This window comes from Symphalangus syndactylus, chromosome 4 (assembly GCF_028878055.3).
Source record: "Symphalangus syndactylus isolate Jambi chromosome 4, NHGRI_mSymSyn1-v2.1_pri, whole genome shotgun sequence".
In the NCBI taxonomy this organism is placed as follows: domain Eukaryota; kingdom Metazoa; phylum Chordata; class Mammalia; order Primates; family Hylobatidae; genus Symphalangus; species Symphalangus syndactylus.
This window is the reverse complement of record NC_072426.2, coordinates 132,674,545-132,692,559: the sequence shown is the minus strand read 5'-3', so window position 1 is coordinate 132,692,559 and position 18,015 is coordinate 132,674,545. Positions and strand designations below refer to the sequence as shown.

At 36.6% G+C, this 18,015-nt stretch overlaps 1 protein-coding gene across 15 annotated transcripts in view; it reads right to left on the bottom strand.

Moving 5' to 3' along the window:
• RAPGEF2 (Rap guanine nucleotide exchange factor 2) overlaps positions 1-18,015 on the bottom strand; it is a 256,394-nt gene that overhangs the window by 60,808 nt on the left and 177,571 nt on the right. Inside the window, exon 1 of one of the 15 annotated variants that reach the window (XM_055276273.2) lies at positions 14,470-14,493. The exons of the other annotated variants lie outside the window; for them this stretch is intronic. Coding sequence (XP_055132248.1) covers positions 14,470-14,472 — 3 coding nt within the window. The 5' untranslated portion in view covers positions 14,473-14,493. Of the gene's footprint in view, positions 1-14,469; positions 14,494-18,015 lie in introns of those variants that run through there. 15 annotated transcript variants of the gene reach the window in all.

Below are 18,015 nucleotides of genomic sequence, written 5' to 3'. Positions count from 1 at the left end.
GCTTGCTGTCCAAATACCTATCTTTACGTGGTGGAATTAGCTACTGAAACACGGTACCCTAGCCCTCTCCCAAGGCAGAAAGGAATTAATTCTTACGTGTATGAAATGGGGACAATATAAACACACTTGGGACCCTGATGAGGAGAATAAATAATCAATATTAGTGAACTGGTTGAAAACAGGCTGTCTGTCACAAGGTGACTAATGTTTCAAAGCAAATACTTTTAGGAAGGTTTTTCCATTGAATGTTCAAAGAAAGCACTGAGTAGAAAGGAAACCTATATGAACTTCACTTCAAAATGGAAGAGAGGAATACTTCAGTGTGATGAAAAACTGCATGATCTAAGTATCATGTATTTCAAAATGTGAGGCTTTGCCTCATTTTTCCAAAGATAACAAAATTAGATCACCTGCACACCAGTTACTATGTGACAGGCCCTACTCTAAGTACTTGCATACATTAGCTTACTTAATTTTTACAACACTGTTAAAAAATAGGTATTAGTAGGACTATTTTATGTAGGAGGAAGCCTCAGATGCAGAAGTGATTTGCATCAAGATCATAAAGCAAAAAGGTGATGGAAACAGATTCATGGCTAGTGATGAATGGCTAGGGAGCACACGCTTAAGCATTAAACTTAAATATATTTATTAATTTACTAATTGACCTGAAAATTCTCATGGATATTGATGAAACAATCAAATGGCTATTTAGATCAAATTACTAGTGAAATACAAATTTCAAAATCACACGAAAAATAAAAAATTAATTGTAAATAATTTCTCACTCATGAAACTTTAATCTGCATCTCCAACATCAATGACTTTGACATTTGCAAAGCTGACTCACTTTTTGAGTCATCCAATTGAGTTTACATTCCTTCTAATTTGTTTAAGGTAGTGATGTGTCTATACATGACACAGTGCTGTATAACATTCGTGAAGCTGATTTGTCACTTTTCTTGCAAGTTCTTTACAACAACAATCATTTACTTTTTGCTTTATGAATTAATCTTTACAATGTTTATGGTAATATCCAGTAATTGCAATTTTGAGATCATATATTCAGGACTCGTTATTAAATCTATGTAAAACTTCTTTAACTCCCTTATACCAATTCCATTATGTGAATTAGAAACATTCCAAGCTAAGATTGCTTGGGGTCATTTCTGATCTATTTTCCTTATGGAAAAATACATTCTTCCTTAAAAACAATAAATTGAGAGAGAACTTCATTATATAAAAGATTAAAGCGACTTATTTTCTGATAGTTGATTTTGGTGGAAACAAAACCTTGTCTTATATATAATTTCCCCAACATCTGAAGGTCAGAAAAAACATTATGTGCACGTGCACACGCACGCGCGCGCACACAGACACACACTCTCACACTCTGTCTCTTATGCTGTAAGAGAAAATTCTATCACTTTAAGAAAGATATCTGAGATATCTGGCATCAAGAACAATAGTAGAATTATTATTAGAAGTATTGAAAGTGTCATTGAAAAGATAATTCTCTTTTTTCAAAATGAAAATGTTTATCTGAGACCTCAAATGGTACAATCGAACTGTTTATACGAGTTTCCATAGAAACACGGAGGTAGTTGATTAATGTATATATGGCCAAATGAAATGTCCTGTTGCCTGTTAATAAACAGTTTTATGATGGATTTCAAGTGACAGCCAGACCATTCTCATTTCAAATACACATACATACACACACACAAATGCATACACACAGGCATGAACTCTGCATATAATTCCTTTTCCTTTTCAATTCATTTTCAACCATCAACAACCACTCATTTGAAAAGCACAAATCCCTTTGGGAGATTCCAAAAAATTCTCTAGGTCATTCAGTCTAAGAACTTTCAATGAAAAACACAGCAACTGTTGGTACTGAGTTGGGTGATTTAAAAGTCATGTTCTGGGTAGTATTTCATCTATTTTAAATTCTAAACTCCTCTGTATATTTTCTCTTAATGTTAATAATAATTACTGCAATTGCTTTGGGGCAAGGGGGCATGTATTGTATAACGGGCAATACACTGAATGTTTCATACTTTGTCTCTTTGTTCTAATATCTATGAAGAGCCCAGATGTTGCACTTCATTGCTGAAGAAATGAAAGCTCAGGCCGGGTGCGTCCCAGCACTTTGGGAGGCCGAGGCAAGTGGATCACCTGAGGTCAGGCATTTGAGACCAGCCTGACGAACATGGTGAAACCCCATCTGTACTAAAAATATAAAAATTAGCTGGGCGTGGTGGCATGCACCTCCCAGCTACTTGGGAGGCTGAGGCACGAGAATAGCTTGAACCTGGGAGGCAGAGTTTGCACTGGGCCAAGACCATGCCAGTGCACTCCAGCCTGGGTGACAGAGTGAGATGAAGGAAGAAAGGAAGGAAGGAAGGAAGGGACGGAGGGAGGGAGGGAGGGAAGGGAGGGACGGAGGGAAGGGAGGGAGGGAGGGGGGGAGGGAGGGAGGGAGGGAAGGAAGGGAGGAAGGGAAGGAAGGGAGGAAGGGAGGAAGGAAGGGAAGGAAATAAGAAATGGAAGCTCAAAGAGCTCAAGTGGCTTCTCCAAAACCCTCAGTAACAGGCTCCAAAATCTATGTTTATGAACTATAAGCAAATCATGCAATCATACTATTTAGACTGTAATACTAATTAATATAGAAATACTGGTAATATTCTACAATTACTAAAACTTGAGTTCTCAGTCTCTTGTTTTCCAGAACCTAGTGGGACTGGTGCTATGGAAGCAGCAATCCCTGGAGAGGGAGGCAGCTGCTGGTACTATCAGAAGATGGCTTCTATAACCAATTAGACAACAACTTTGATGAGCTCCAAAGGGAATGCACTTAGTTATCCCAACTGAAGAAATGCTCAATGGAGTATGGAGCTTGGGAAATGAGTGTTTAAAGTCAAAGAAAAAAGATTCCTATGGGATCCATGGAGGACTCTAAGCTGCCTTGTGAACAAAAAAGGTTGGGTTTGGGAAGGAGGCCTTATACAGAAGTAAAAACATTAACCCATAATTAATTTTTAACTCTTTAAAAGTTATAAAGCTATCTTACACCTAAATGCAAATGAACTTAGATCTACATACAGTAGCGTGGCTGAGACTGGCTAGCTATTCACCAGTGCCCTCTTGTTGGGTGCATCGCTAAATTACATTTCCCAACGTCCCTTCCGGTTACGTAAGTGCCAATTGAGTTCAAACCATTGGAGTATGAACAATTAGAAGTGATTATGCCACTTCTATATCTTGCTCATAACAACCTTACATGAGACCCTCCATGATCTTTCCCTTTCCATTAAAGAGAGTCTCTGTTGGAAGAAAACGCAAGCTTTGCATTGAAGGTTAAAGACAACTGAGCCAAAAAAATGGAGGGGGCCTGCAACCCTGAACTACTATCTAGAAGGGATTTGTCCACTGATCAAGAACACCATCAGATTTATGAAAAAGAGACTTAAAAAAAGTCTATTTTGTTTGAACCATTATATTTTGTTTTGTTTGGTACAATAGCTAGCATTATCCTAAACAAATACTAGGATCATTTTTGTGACCTATAACTGAAAAGTCTTCCACAGTGAAATTCTAAATTCCTTATGAAGAAGTAGGCAGGACTCTGATAACATCTGACTTACTATTTCATGGGACTGTGTGCAGTTTGGATAAAATAAACACGACAGCTCATTTACTCTTCAATTAACTAGTCAAACAACATTTATTGAAAACCAGTAGGCCAGACACTATTCCAAGTTTGCTAAATACAGCAATGAGTAAAATAAAGCCCATGCTGTCATGCATCTTGTAACTAGTGGGTGGGGACAAATAATTAAATAATAAACAAGAAACTGTCAAGTTGTGATAAGTACTGCATCCAGCAAAGATGAAAAGAAAGCGATGTGATAAACAGTGACTAGACAGCAAGGGATGACCTAAGATGTGATATTAAGGTGTGAAAATTGTTTTCATTTTTTTATGCTCTCACTTATTTCCCAAAGGAATAATTTTAATTATATCATCTTCATAAAATACATATATAGACATTTATACAAAGTATATAAGCACACACTTTGTATATAACTTATTTTCATATATTAATATATAATACATTGCTAAGTATACTTCATATTTGTCTTTGTGTAAAGTTGAGATAAATCTAGCATATCACTAAGCCAAAGGAATACAATCGTTAAATATATTATGAAAAATTATTGCGCTGTGTACGTAACTTGAGAACAAAATCAACAGAGTATTAGATTATCTTATGAACCAAAGACAGTAATGAAATATATGGAGTTGTTCAGTGCCCTCTAATTTGGAGAGCACTAATATCTACTCAAATTTCAAGACGCAAATATTCTATGATGAAACTATAAGGCTCCCGGAAAATTACTTGTTTTTAAAAGTGCTGCTTTGTAGGTTACATGAAAAATTAGGTCTAGAAGCCACCTACTTGATTGTTTGATTTTGATGACTCATAAAATTTACTGAATAGGCTGACCACTTGAAAATAAATACTTCTCTTGAAATTTACGCTATAGTCTTTAAAAAAAATAGAAGTAAACTTGATTTCATTAGGAAGAAGCGTGGACGTACTCAAAACTCTGATTCCATAGACTTTATATCCTAGTATTTGTGTGTCTGTGTTGGGGAGTGGGTAGGAAGTTGGGGGAAGGCCATCAAAAAAATAAGAACATCACATAGTGGTAATTTAAAAATTAATTAAGTAGGGTCCAGGATATAGGGGGTGAAAGGTCTCCCGGCTCAGGTAACATCTGAGTACAAGATATGAATGGAATGAAGGCCTGACCCCTGCAGAAGCACATGGGAGTAGCAGGCATTTCAGGAACAAGCACACTAAGAGCAAAAGCCCAAGGTAGGGTGGCGTTGGCATGTTTTAGGAATAGCTAGGCCAGTACAAGCTCTGACAAGGAGAGGGATTGGGACAGAGAGATATTCAGGGGTGAAATCATGTGGGGAACTATGGTAAAGAGTTCGGATTTTACCCTGAATGAGATGGGAAGCCACTGAAGGGTTCTGGGAGCTCAAAATGTACGAGTCAATAATTCAACACATTTTAAATATCAGCAACGGTGGTAACGTTGCACAAAAGATTTTCCTCATTTTAACGTGAACCAATTCTATACACACATACAAAATAAAGACTATGGAAGGGTATAAAGAAAATGTTAACAATAGCTATAATTACATGGTAGGATTATGGACAATTAAAATTTGTTTCTGCTTATCTACATTTTCTAAAGTTTTAAATATAAATATGAATTACTTCTGAGATAAGAAAAATAAAACATTAATTCCACATAACTTTAACAGAAAAAGATATTCATTACAACTTATATCAAGAGGACATAAAAAAAACAACAGCACTAAAGCTTGTCTTGATATATATACAATGGATAGTGACTCAAAACTGTGAAGCTCCATCTATTCTAAGTTATCATTTATGGATACACTGGTTACATAACTTTATCAACTGAGAAACTTTATGTACTGCGTGGCTTCTCAAATACTGCCTAAGGTACAGTAAGTATTTAATAAGCAAATTGTCTGGTCAGGCATGGTGGCTCATGCCTGTAATCCCAGCACTCTGGGAGGATAGCTTGAGTCCAGGGGTTTAGGACCTGCCTGGGCAACACGGCAAAACCCTGTCTCTACAAGAAACACAAAAATTAGCCGGGTGTGATGACACATGTTTGTAGTCCCAGCTACTAAGGAGGCTGAGGTGGGAGGATCGCTTGAGCCTAGGAAGTCGAGTGAACCGTGATTGCACCACTGCACTCCAGCCTGGATGGCAGAGTGAGACCTTGTCTCAAAAAATACTAAAAATAATTAATAATCTCCACCCATTCCTCATACACAGATGTATATATTCACACACACACAGGAAACTACCTTGATTTTAAATGACATCTCAGATCCTACCTCTAAAAATTTGCTTCTAGATTTTATGCAACAATCACTACCACAGGTGCTCCTTTTCTAGTGACGGGTATTACAACTGAGCTAGACAATAACCTTTAAGTCAAAAAATAATTATGTTACCCTTCTTAAGCTGCTAACGAAAACACTAGGTATTCATGCTAGGTGTCTATCAATTTTTCCTTTTACTTCTGTGACAAAGATATCCATGTTAGGATTTATTTCCAAGGACTTCAATGTTAAGACATTTAATTTCACATTTATTTTCAAAGTCTTCATGTGTCAACCCTGGCACGCCAGGTAATCTCATTGCTTTGGCTGTCGGGAGGGCACTATACAAGAATTGACTGAACATTTGTGGTGCATTACTCACTGCCTAGGGCCAGCAGGACTATATACTCATAAACTGCAAGAAGTCTAATAGATTTTTCTCTTTTCCTTCATCTTTTTTTTTTTTGTAAACCTTAGACACATGCCATTAAATGAATAGTCCGAATGACTATGACATCGTCAAGCACACATTACCTAAAAAAGACCCCCTCACTTCTGCCAATGCTCCAGCATTTTTCATGACTTTCTCAGTCACCTGCCATGATTGATTTACATCACCAGTTGAGTAACTCTCTTAGAAAGTACATTCTTCCCAAATTAATACGAACTTTCAATATTCTATTGCTGTATTAAGCTGTGGTTTACTTTCCTCAACTTCAGCTACTTTCTCTAAATGTTTCTGTTAAGTGTGTATGTGTATGCATATTGATGTATCATCCTAGGTTGAAATCAGGGAAACAGAGTAGCATTCATTAAAATCCATTCAGAGAACCTGATGACTGGTTAAATAAAATCTGTGGTGTCAGTGCACATGCATGCACATACACAAAAGCAGGAATACTTTGAAAATGTCTTTAGATACAAAAAGTTTAACTTTCATAACGCTGAAGTTACATAGCCTCAATTCACCTTAGGAAAACCCAGAACTTATAAAATTAACCAAGCTCCCACTATGTGTGACAGCACTCTGAGAGGGGATTTACAAATATGAACCCACTTCACTGTGGTGCTACTCTACTACCACTGTCCTATCTTGCTTCTTGTAACACCCTCTTCTTCATGTTGCAGCCAGAAGTAAACTTTTAAAACACGATAGGAAAATATACACCTGATCCTGTCACTCCCCTGCCTAAAATGTTTTAGTGGCTTCTTCTCTTTCTCTTTGGAAAAAGTTATATTCCTAACCACTGCACCCCACTGTCTTCTCCTTTTGATCTTCTCACACTCACTTCTCTTCCCTTCAGCCTCTGTACTAAATATATAAATCTATTTCTGGTTATTTTAAATACAGCGAGATACTCTGCAACTCCTCCTGGGTCTTCATTGTTCCCTCTTCCGGGAAGAACACTCTCACCCCTGGCCTGGCTAATTCTCTGAACCCTCCTCCTGAAGTTAGAAATTCTTGTAAGAATGTTCCTGTGATACCCAGAATGCTGCCTGTCACAGAACTTAAATACCTTTACAGTAGCTGCTGATTTAATAATCCAATGCCCTCTCTAGGTGTGTCTGTCTTTTTCATCACTCTTTTCCTAGCTTCTCACACAGTACCTAAGGTATAGTAAGTATTTAATAAGCAAATCATTGAACTGTTAACCCTAGTTTAAAGTAGATGATATTCAGGCTGAGAGAAATTGAACAGAGACTGTTTGATCCCAATGTTCTTTTCCTTACCAGCTCTATAGTCACCCCCTTCCATCAGCAATTATAGGTAAGATCACCAGAATAAAACTAAAACACAATGAACAGCAACTGTAGTTATGCAATAAATTTAGTTTAGCTTTCCTGGAAGCCAGCATCAAAAAAATTAAGGACAAAACTTCTGAACTCAACATATTTTTAACTTCCTATCATAGATCTCAACAAGAAGCCTGCCAGATGAAGAGTATATAAAGTTACTCAGAACCATAAGATTCATTCATCTACTTAATTATCCAACAAGTATTTACTGACATCCTTTAACAAGCCAGTTACTGTTACAGGAACTAGTGATATGGCAATGACTAGGATTAGCAAAATCCCTGCTCCCTGAAACTTACACTCTTAAAGAGAGGAGAGGCTTGAGGGGAGAAGGGGAAAGGAGGAATATGTAACAATAAAAAAATTTAAAAAAAGATTTCAGCTATCAGTAAGTATTGTACAGACACTACCAAAAGAAGAGCATGTAATAGATGGTGATGGCTGGAAATGGAGAGGATACTATTTAAGACTGGGTGATCTGAGAAGGCTGCTCTGAGAAAATAACATCTGAAGTGAGAGGTGAATAAATATAAAGGATCCAGCCAAAGATGTGGAAGGAAAGCTTTACAGACGGAAGGAATATCCAGAGTAAAGACCTTCAGGTGGGATAAACCTAGGAATGGTCGAGAAACAATTTCAAGGTGACTGGAAGGTAAAGAGTGAGAATGTTGAGGGAGAAAACATGCACTCAGAATCTGACGGTTCTGAGAAGAGTTCATGCACTGGAAGGTAAGGAGTGAGAAAGGCTGAGTGGTACAAATGGGGTCAGGGAAGTAGGGACTAAGCCTACCAAAAAGTAGGCTCTCTAAGTGCAATGAGAAGTCACTGGGTTTTTAAAACAGGAAGTTAACAAGACCCAGTTTTGTTTTATAAGAGCATTCTGGCAGGGGGTGGGGAAAATGGCTTGTAAGGGGTTAGAATGGAAGTAGGAAGACAAGTTAGAATGGAGTGAGATATACCATCTGGACAACAAACTTAAAAATGGCCTTTCAAAACCTAACCTGAAGGTACTTTAGAGGAGCCTCTGTATTCAGCTATTCAACTTTTTAAAGAAGTAAAAATTTGATATGCTTGAAGCACCATAAAGGTGATTAGGTATATATCACAAATCGCTACAATACTTTAGTACTGGCTTCCTACAAATTATGTGGGTGGATAACCAAATTTCCAAGGTCAGATTTTTAAAATTCTCAAGTTACTGCAGTGGTAATTTATGAAATATGGATACTTACTTTGACTAAATACTTAACATTACCAGGAATTAGCATCAGGAGGTCAAAGATTATGATATGAAATTGTAGAGAGAATACATGGCTAGTTCCAAGATGGCTGTGTAACTCAAGAAAATAATTTTTAATTCTTAGTAGTTCAGTTTACTCACAAGTGTGGAACAGACAATAACAAGGTCTGTACTGCCTATCTAACAAGATAGTTGTGAGAACAAATGGAAAACAGATGTGAAAGAATTCTGGTAATATAAAGCATTATGCAAATACAAGTTTTTATATAAAGCACAATCATAGACCTGGAAGAGCTTGAGGATTCATTCTGTATAATCTTCTCATTTCACAGCTGTAGGAACTGATATCAAGAGAGGTGAATTAGCTATGCCACTGCTAAAAGTAGAATCTAGATTTTGCTTTTATTTGAGTAGTTTCCAAATTTTCTACAATGTAAACTATCATTAATTTTAAAGACAAGTATTCCACAAACCCCCATAAATCCTAAGAGGGAAAAGTAACTTGGAATTCTTTATTAACAATTTATTATGCATGTAAACAAAAATTAACATATTTTTACTTCAATCCCATGATATACATACATTAAATATGATTGCTCTTAGAGAAGCACATAACTTTCATAATGCTTTATAGTCAAGTCCTATCACTCAAGGAGACATCCAAGTAGCTTTACTTGGTTTTTGGCACTGAATTATACTGAAGGCCTTCAAAGACAGTTTGATCTTCAAAATAATCCATATTAATATTCTTCCTAAATAGAATGTCTGTATTTCTAAAATTACGTATCATCTAAAATTCCTAAGAAGCTTGTGTCAAAATTTTTTTGCTGCTTAGGTAAACAATATTTCCATATTTTATTAAAATGTTAAATATTAAAGAATCACATGACATAACAATAGTAATAGTTAACAGTGTTAACTTATCATTAAGATTGCTAATGTGGATATTCAGTGATTGATGTTTACTAGCTACTTATTGCCTCCAGTCTTTATACCCAAATTCAATTTTATCTAAATTTAGTCTAGTCAAAAGAGAAAAAAAAATCCTCTCAAGATGAAACAATTATCTACTAATTCTAAGCTTACTGACATGTTGCCTATACCTACATTTTTGTACTTCTTATTAATTTTCCTCTTACACATTCCATAATTATTTATCAAATGGCTTTTTTATGTTAAACACATCCTAGACATTACAGACAGAGTGTTGAACTGAATAGATGAGGTACATACTCTCATGAAGCTTGCCTTCCAGTGGGGAAAGACATAATAATCAAGCAGTAATAACATGAACAACAACAAACAAAAACTCAAAATATAATAATCAATGCTTGGCAGAGAATTAGAATAATATGGTGTAACAGAAATGCCTGAGGAAAACCTCCTATAGCTGAGATCTGAGAGTCATGAAGCCAGCCAGGTAATCATCACAGATAAAATTCTGAGCAAAAGAAACAACTACTGAAAAGGCTCCATGGCTTGGGCTGTTAAATGTACAAAGGGAGGATCAAAGCAATGGTAGCAGAGTGGGTAAGGTGAAGAAAAGTCCAATGAGAGGTAAGAAGAACAAGAGGGGCTAGTTCATGCATAATTCTCCAGGGAGTGTAGATTCTGGTCCAAGTGCAATAGAGAGCTACTGAGGAGTTTTAAAATCACAGAAATAACATTATTTGATTTATATTTTGTAAGTTTGATTTATATTTTATAAATGTGAAGAATATCATGCAGAAGAAGGGCAGATGAGAAATAAGGGGAACACTAGGAATAGTACAAGTACTATTAGGTATTTGGAACAGTACAACACTAGGAACGGTACAAGTGAGACGATGGTAGCTTGGACCAGGGTGGTAACAATGGAGATGGAGGGAAGAACATCAATTCATGGTGAGGCAGGTAGAAGAAATAAGACTTGCTGAAGGATACAGAGGTTTGAGCAACCTGAGGAACCAAAGACAATTCATAGGTTTGGGGTTTCAATACATGCACAGATGGCAACTCCAATGATTTGAGATGAGGAAAACTAGGGACTCTAATAGTTTGTTGACTGCATGGTCGGTTGGTTAGTTTGAGTTAACATTTGGTGGTGGTGGTGGTGGTGGTGGTGGTGGTGGTGGTGGTGGTGGTTGGGGGAACAGGTAAGTGTTAAGAGTTGTATTTTAGCCATGTCAAATCTGTGACAACATCCACATCAAAATATTCAGTGGGCAATTAAATATAGAGTCTTAATTTTTAAAATTATAATCAACTAATTGATGTCTCATTTTGGGGGCAAAACTTTGTAAAACTTTTCACCTGCTCATTGAGTGCTCACGAGTTAACACATACAAGTACAACAATGATGATCAAGATGACAATGATGATGAGGGAGGGGATATTCTGATCCATACTGTGATGAGACAGTGATTCTTGAAATCAATAAACAGATGGCGTAACTAGATAAAAGGTCTCAAGATTTCTCTTCCTTTTGAGCTAAGCCTTACTTAAAATAGTTACATACATGTAGTCCCACAGGAATGTAAAATAGGAATTCATCTATATTTTAAAGTAAAGTTTGCTTAAACGTCTACACTTTTGCTTATAAATCTCTTAAGGAACTTGAGAAACACCTAGTGCTTCCTCCAAACACAGAAACCTAATAAAAGTTCAAGTGAAATATGAACTTGGCTAGATATTTGTCATTTGAATTAATGTAGCTTTGTAAATAAATTCTGTTCTTTAATGCTTTCAATTTTATCAACAGGATTAGCAAACCTCCTGAGATAGAATCCTCCCTTTAGACTGTAATTCATAGAACCCAGATTAAAATCAATAAAAAAATAGTAACCAAGACATCAATAACAAAACACACCAAATAAATCAGACATAAACTTTGATATTTTTTATGTGTCCTCTTCACTTGAAGGCCAACATCTGACATCTGTGATTCTCTGGTGCTTATAAACTAGATAGCTTCATGTAAACTAGATATATACATAACCTTCATATATGACTAAATAGGGCTTATTCTAACGTATTCTACCAACTATGGAAAACTGGAACATAAAGTAATAGAGGTGGAAAAAATCTCCAGTCAACACAAGAAGAGTATGTTTCTTTTCTTTTTTTGAGACAGGGTCTCCCTCTGTCACCCAGAATGGAATGCAGTGGTATGAACATGGCTCATTGCAGTCTCAACCTCCTGGGCTCAAGTGATCCTCCTACTTCAGTCTCTCAAGTAGCTGGAACCACAGGCATGCTCCACCATGCCCGGCTAATTTTTCAATTTTTTTGTGTGGAGACAAAGTCTCCCTATGTTGCCCAGGTTGGTCTCCAACTCTTGGGCTCAAGTGATCTCCCGCCTTGGCCTCCCAAAGTGTTGGGATTACAGGCGTGAGCCACCGCACCCAGGTAGAAGAGTAAGTTAAGGAAAGATGTCTTTAAACAATTTTCAAGAATTTTATATATTTCATATGTTCCAGTTAATGATGGTTCAAATCTATGAGATATTTTGAAGTGAACTGAACCAAAAATGAAGATTTATCACCTTAATTCAGGAAAAAAGGGATGAAGTATCTATTGGAATGAAATCCAGAGGAGTCAGGCTCTGCATATCCCCCACCAGAGCACTGTTTCATTTACAATTCACGTGTGTGTGTCTATGTGTGTGTGTGTGTGTGTCTCCATGGTGGTGGGAGGTAGGCATTAACTACATTCTTACTATTTCCAACCTGACTTCTCCATGATCCCTTAGGAAAAATTCTTAAGGTGCTCAATTTCACAATTCCTGAAAGATTCCTTGGAGTTATGTGTACAAGAAAAGGCTTACATAAGCTTCTCCCTCCAAATCAAGGCTGAGGCAAGAAAATACTTGGCTTACACGAGAGTAGAGTTGATAGAGTTAGTACATTACTGTTACTACGTTAGGCGAAGGTAGATGCTTTTCTTCATTGATCTGGGGAAAACTCTAAAAAAACAACTGTTATTCTGGTGGGGTATGATGGCAAGTTAAAAGGAGCCAATGAAGACAGATTTCAGAGCTTTTATGTTACTTTCCAATAAAGAAACTTCAGCCTGACATTGGTCATTCTTCTTAAATTAAAATACAATTTCACTGTGAAACAGCCTAAAATAAAATGTTACATTTAGCATATAAGAATTTCAGTGCTAACACCTCTTTTGGCACAGATTCTCAGTTTTTACTGCATGCAAATTTGGGGAGGGGGGTGGAGAATGAACTCATGGCTTAAGAATCTGGCAACTGCTTGAATTTCACTGTAAAGACGCATCATTAAGAAGCTAGGAATCTGAGTCACTTAATATCAGGCTTCAGCTAAATACTTAAATGGTTACATAACGCCACTAATTTTTAAGAACAAGAAAGGGTTTTTTAAAAAAAATGTCCTGGCTTTAGGATTTCCTCTTTCTGCTTTTCATACTATAAAAATGTCTTGTTTGATCCTTCAATTATTAAAAAACTTATTTGCTTTCTTCTTGAAGAATAAAAGATCTCCACATCTTCATACAGATGCCCATTATTAACCTGACACTCTAAGATGCGTCTTTCTTTGGCATTAGATAATTCATTTCTCTCTGATAATGATTCATGTTTATGATATAAGATAAAATATGAGAAATTCCATTGTAATGTTTAAAATATCTCTAAAATTCCAGTGAATTCACACATTATCAAATAACTAAACTGAAAACTAAAAACCGTGCTTTAAATCCTGGATGCTTCACACCATGCAGATAACACATCTGAACCAATAACAAAAGTTTTCACTCAAGCTTTGACATTTCAACATGTAGTAGATATAACTTTTAAATTTTGGAAAAGAAAGAACACATTGGAAAATTATTTTTTAAAAATGTTTTAAACTTCTATATGAATAGTTTCTCAACATCAGCTGTAGTAAAATTAGAAAAAAAATTCTATGTTTATCATTAACCAAAGATACTATGTATATCATTAACCAAAGGTATTATCTCTTTTGAGATAAATGTCACAAACAACTAACATGAATTTGCTTAAGCCTTAAGAGCTTCTTTTTCCAGTATTTCGAAAGGGGTGAGGAGAACCAGATAAAAGAAGATATTATAACTTCCTATAAACACTGTATTTAGAGCAATAAGAAAGCAAATAACCACGTTCCTCTTACATACTCAACATTAAATTATCTTTCACAAAGAAAAAGGCATTTTTTTAACCGATACAGCAGTATGTGCAGTTATAAGAAGTATAGAACTCCCACATCTTGGCCTTTACATTCTTCTTCTTAAAAGAACGCAGCATTTATGAGCCCCATAATGACTATTTTAAATCCTTGAACCACCTTGCAATAGAAAAACATTGTATAGCATAATGTATAATGGCATATTTAAATACAGCCCCAAATCCCATGCTTCTATAATCTATATTAAGTTGTGAGCAAATAAAGACATTTCTACCTTGATCATTTAAGCAAAGGTTAACTAGAAAGGCAAGCCTTAGGAAGAAATAGAATACATACCATGATGTAGTCTCTTTCGTTAGAAAAGGCAAGGAAAACAGATTTAAATTAAGACTTGGTATATAAAAGCCGAAAGCATAGAATTTGTATCCACATAATGAACTGATGTCTCCTCTAAAGACGTCAGATTGCTGTTCAGCTAAACTATCTAAAAATACCTCCTTGCAAACACACACACGAAATGACTACAAAGACAGGTCTTACTAAGCAGCTCGACTTGCACAGAATCACTTAATAAGTGGGAAAAAACTGAAGTACTTAGGGAAAAAATAATAGAAATTTTTTGTATCAATTATGATCTTTTATGAGCTATTTTGCAAACCAGTACCAATGTGTAAAGAGTAGTTAATAAAAGATCTTAAATCGTAATTAAGCTAAGATGTCCAACAGAAAATCATGTTCTATGAACTTAAAATCAAATAAAGAAAAATAAATCTCTGAATCACCATCAACATTCTATTTAAAAATCAAGAAAAGGAAAATATCCTAGCTGAAAAAGCAGGAGTCGAATTCATGGATGCCACCGTGTGTCAGGCCATGTGCCAGATATGTAATTCCTGCAAAAACCTATGAAGTATGCATCATTAACAGCATTTGACAGATCAGGAAAAATGGTTCTGAACATTGAAGCAATCTGCCTACTGTCACACAGCTACAGAGAAGAGTTGGGTTCCAACCCACATAGGAATGACTCTAGAGCATTACAATCTAACAACAATAACTGGCATTCACATAAGCTTTACAGTTTGCAAAAAGATTCTGATGACATGAACTCCAGTTTTCTCATTTAAACCTCAAGTTTTCATCTATAGAATGAGGAGCAGAATCCCATTTTGCTCCTAATATTGTAAGATGACTAAAGAAAATCACACACACATACACAGAGCACTTTGTAAAATAATTTTAATTATTATTGTAACTATTAATAATTTTCCTTTTTTCTTTTTTGAAATCAAATTTCACTCTTGTTGCCCAGGCTAGAGTGCAGTGGCATGATCTCAGCTCATTGCAACCTCCACCACCTGCATTCAAGCGATTCTCCTGCCTCAGCCTCCCGAGTAGCTGGGGTTACAGGCACCTACCACCAAACCCGGCTAATTTTTAATATTTTAAGTAAAGAAGGGGTTTCACCATGTTGGCCAGGCTGGTCTTGAACTCCTGATCTTCAGGTGATCCACCCGCCTCAGCCTCCCAAAGTGCTGGGATTATAGGCATGAGCCACCATGCCCAGCCAATACTTTTCAAAACAATATTGTGGGGTAGACCAGTATTACAATCATGATCTCCGTTTTGAAGGGAGAAATCAGAAACTTTAAGACGTCAAATGACGGCCAGGCGCAGTGGCTCACACCTGTAATCCCAGCATTTTGGGAGGCCAAGGCGGGCAGATCATGAGGTCAAAAGATCAAGACCATCTTGGCCAACATGGTGAAACCCCGTCTCTACTAAAAATACAAAAATTAGCTGCGTGTGGTGGTGCGTGCCTGTAGTCCCAGCTACTCGAGAGACCGAGGCAGGAGAATCACTTGAACCTGGGAGGAGGAGGTAGAGGTTGCAGTGAGCCGAGATGGCACCACTGCACTCTAGCCTGGAGACAGGGCGAGACTCCGTCTCAAAAAAAAAAAAAAGAAGTAGTTAAATTACTTGTCTAAGCATTGTACAGCTAGCTAACATCAGAATAAGAACTCAAATCAAGGTCCTTGGTAAATAAAGTACTTTATTGTTTTACTACACAAAAAACCTAGTTGGAATAGTTCCTTCCTATTGCTGTGTAGAGGTCCACAGTTGAAAAAATTAAGATTTTGTTTTAAATATGCTTATTAAAATGCTTGAAGATAATATGCAATGAGTATTGTTAATAAGTTTTGCTACACTATGTATGATGCTTCAATATAGATCCAGTTTGTTCTCAGGCTCAGGGTTCACAATTCAAAGTCACTCATTAACTTTATTATAAACAAACTGACGACAATATCTTTTTCCATAGCAGCTTTGGATGACACTTAAAGGAGGGAACAATACAGAGAAAGGAGTAATATATATACCTGTGGCTAATAAAGCCAGCACTTGACACGAACTCCTTCAAGGATGTGCTCTTGTCCTACCTACTCTAACACCACAGCCATCATGATCAGACATACACTCTTTTCAGAGAGTAGGGACCGAATACAGTGCCATTAGCAGTGCCAAGAAAGAATAATCTATAATCAGTGGATTTCAGGGCACTCTGTTGTGGCCAGGTTAAAATATATCTTAATACAGCTTTCTAAAAAGTCTAATTATATTTCACAGTCAAAACACTCATAATAAAGATAAACCTAATTATTATTTATTTATATGTATTTTAAATGGCTAAGACAATGTTGCTAAGTCAGTGTGGCTGAGAAAACTCCTTCATCTGGCTATATACTAAAATTAGTTCCCTATAAATTACTTATCTAACTAGAAACAAATTAAGAGAGCAATCATATCACCCAAATAGTAAGTCAAAACAGGATTATTTTCTAAATCCAAGTCTGAAAAAGGATAACATGAAAGACCTCTGGCGAACCATATGGATGGGAAATTTCAGATAAGCATGGTGACCTGCTCCTAAAAGGTTAAATTAACAAGAGAAAATGTGCATATAGGCCGGGCACAGTGGCTCACACCTGTAATCCCAGCACTTTGGGAGGCCGAGGCGGGCAGATCACTTGAGCTCAAGAGTTAAGAGAGCAGCCTGGCCAACATGGTGAAACCCCATCTCTACCAAAAAAATCCACAAAAATTAGCTGGGTGTGGTGACACGCACCTATAGTCCCAGCTACTCAGGAGGCTGAGGTGGAAGAATCACAGGAACCCAGGAGGTGGAGGTTGCAGTGAGCTGAGATCACACCACTGCACTCCAGCCTGGGTGAGAGTAAGACCCTGTCTCAAAAAAAAAAAAAAAGAAAAAAAAAAAAGAAAAGAAAATGTGGATATGGATATAAAGAGTTAAAGAGTAGTTCTTCAAAACAAAATTGTATTCTTGCAATTCTGGCTAAGACTGAGGAACAATAAAATGTACTGCTTTTATTTCCATCGGAATCAAGGTAAAGCTACTCTACATTTTATGTCAGGGATGGCAGCAGTTATGACATGGCACTTATGAAATCCCTTTGAAACTTATGTGAAAGAAAATCACTTCTAAATGTTGAGGGAGGAATAAACTGTTTGCGGACTTTCTGATTAGAATTATAATCCACAGGACACACTGAAAACAAAAGGACCTATGTACAAAGGACAGGTGTTTCATGCAGCTTCCCTAAATAGACCTGTGTGTGCACATGCATCTGCACATACAAGAAAAACCTTCCAATGGCTCCACCAGGCATTAGCTTGTGACTTTGAGAAAGTTACTTTATCTATGTCTTGATTTCTTCAGTATGTGGAGGCAGCACCCTTACATTATTGTGAGGATTCGATGAGATAATAAATGAAGAGTTTCGAACATTGCCTAGAACAAAAGGAGCCTTCCATTTTAACTAATGATATCATTACTGTTGCTTTTTCACTCTAATAATGAAC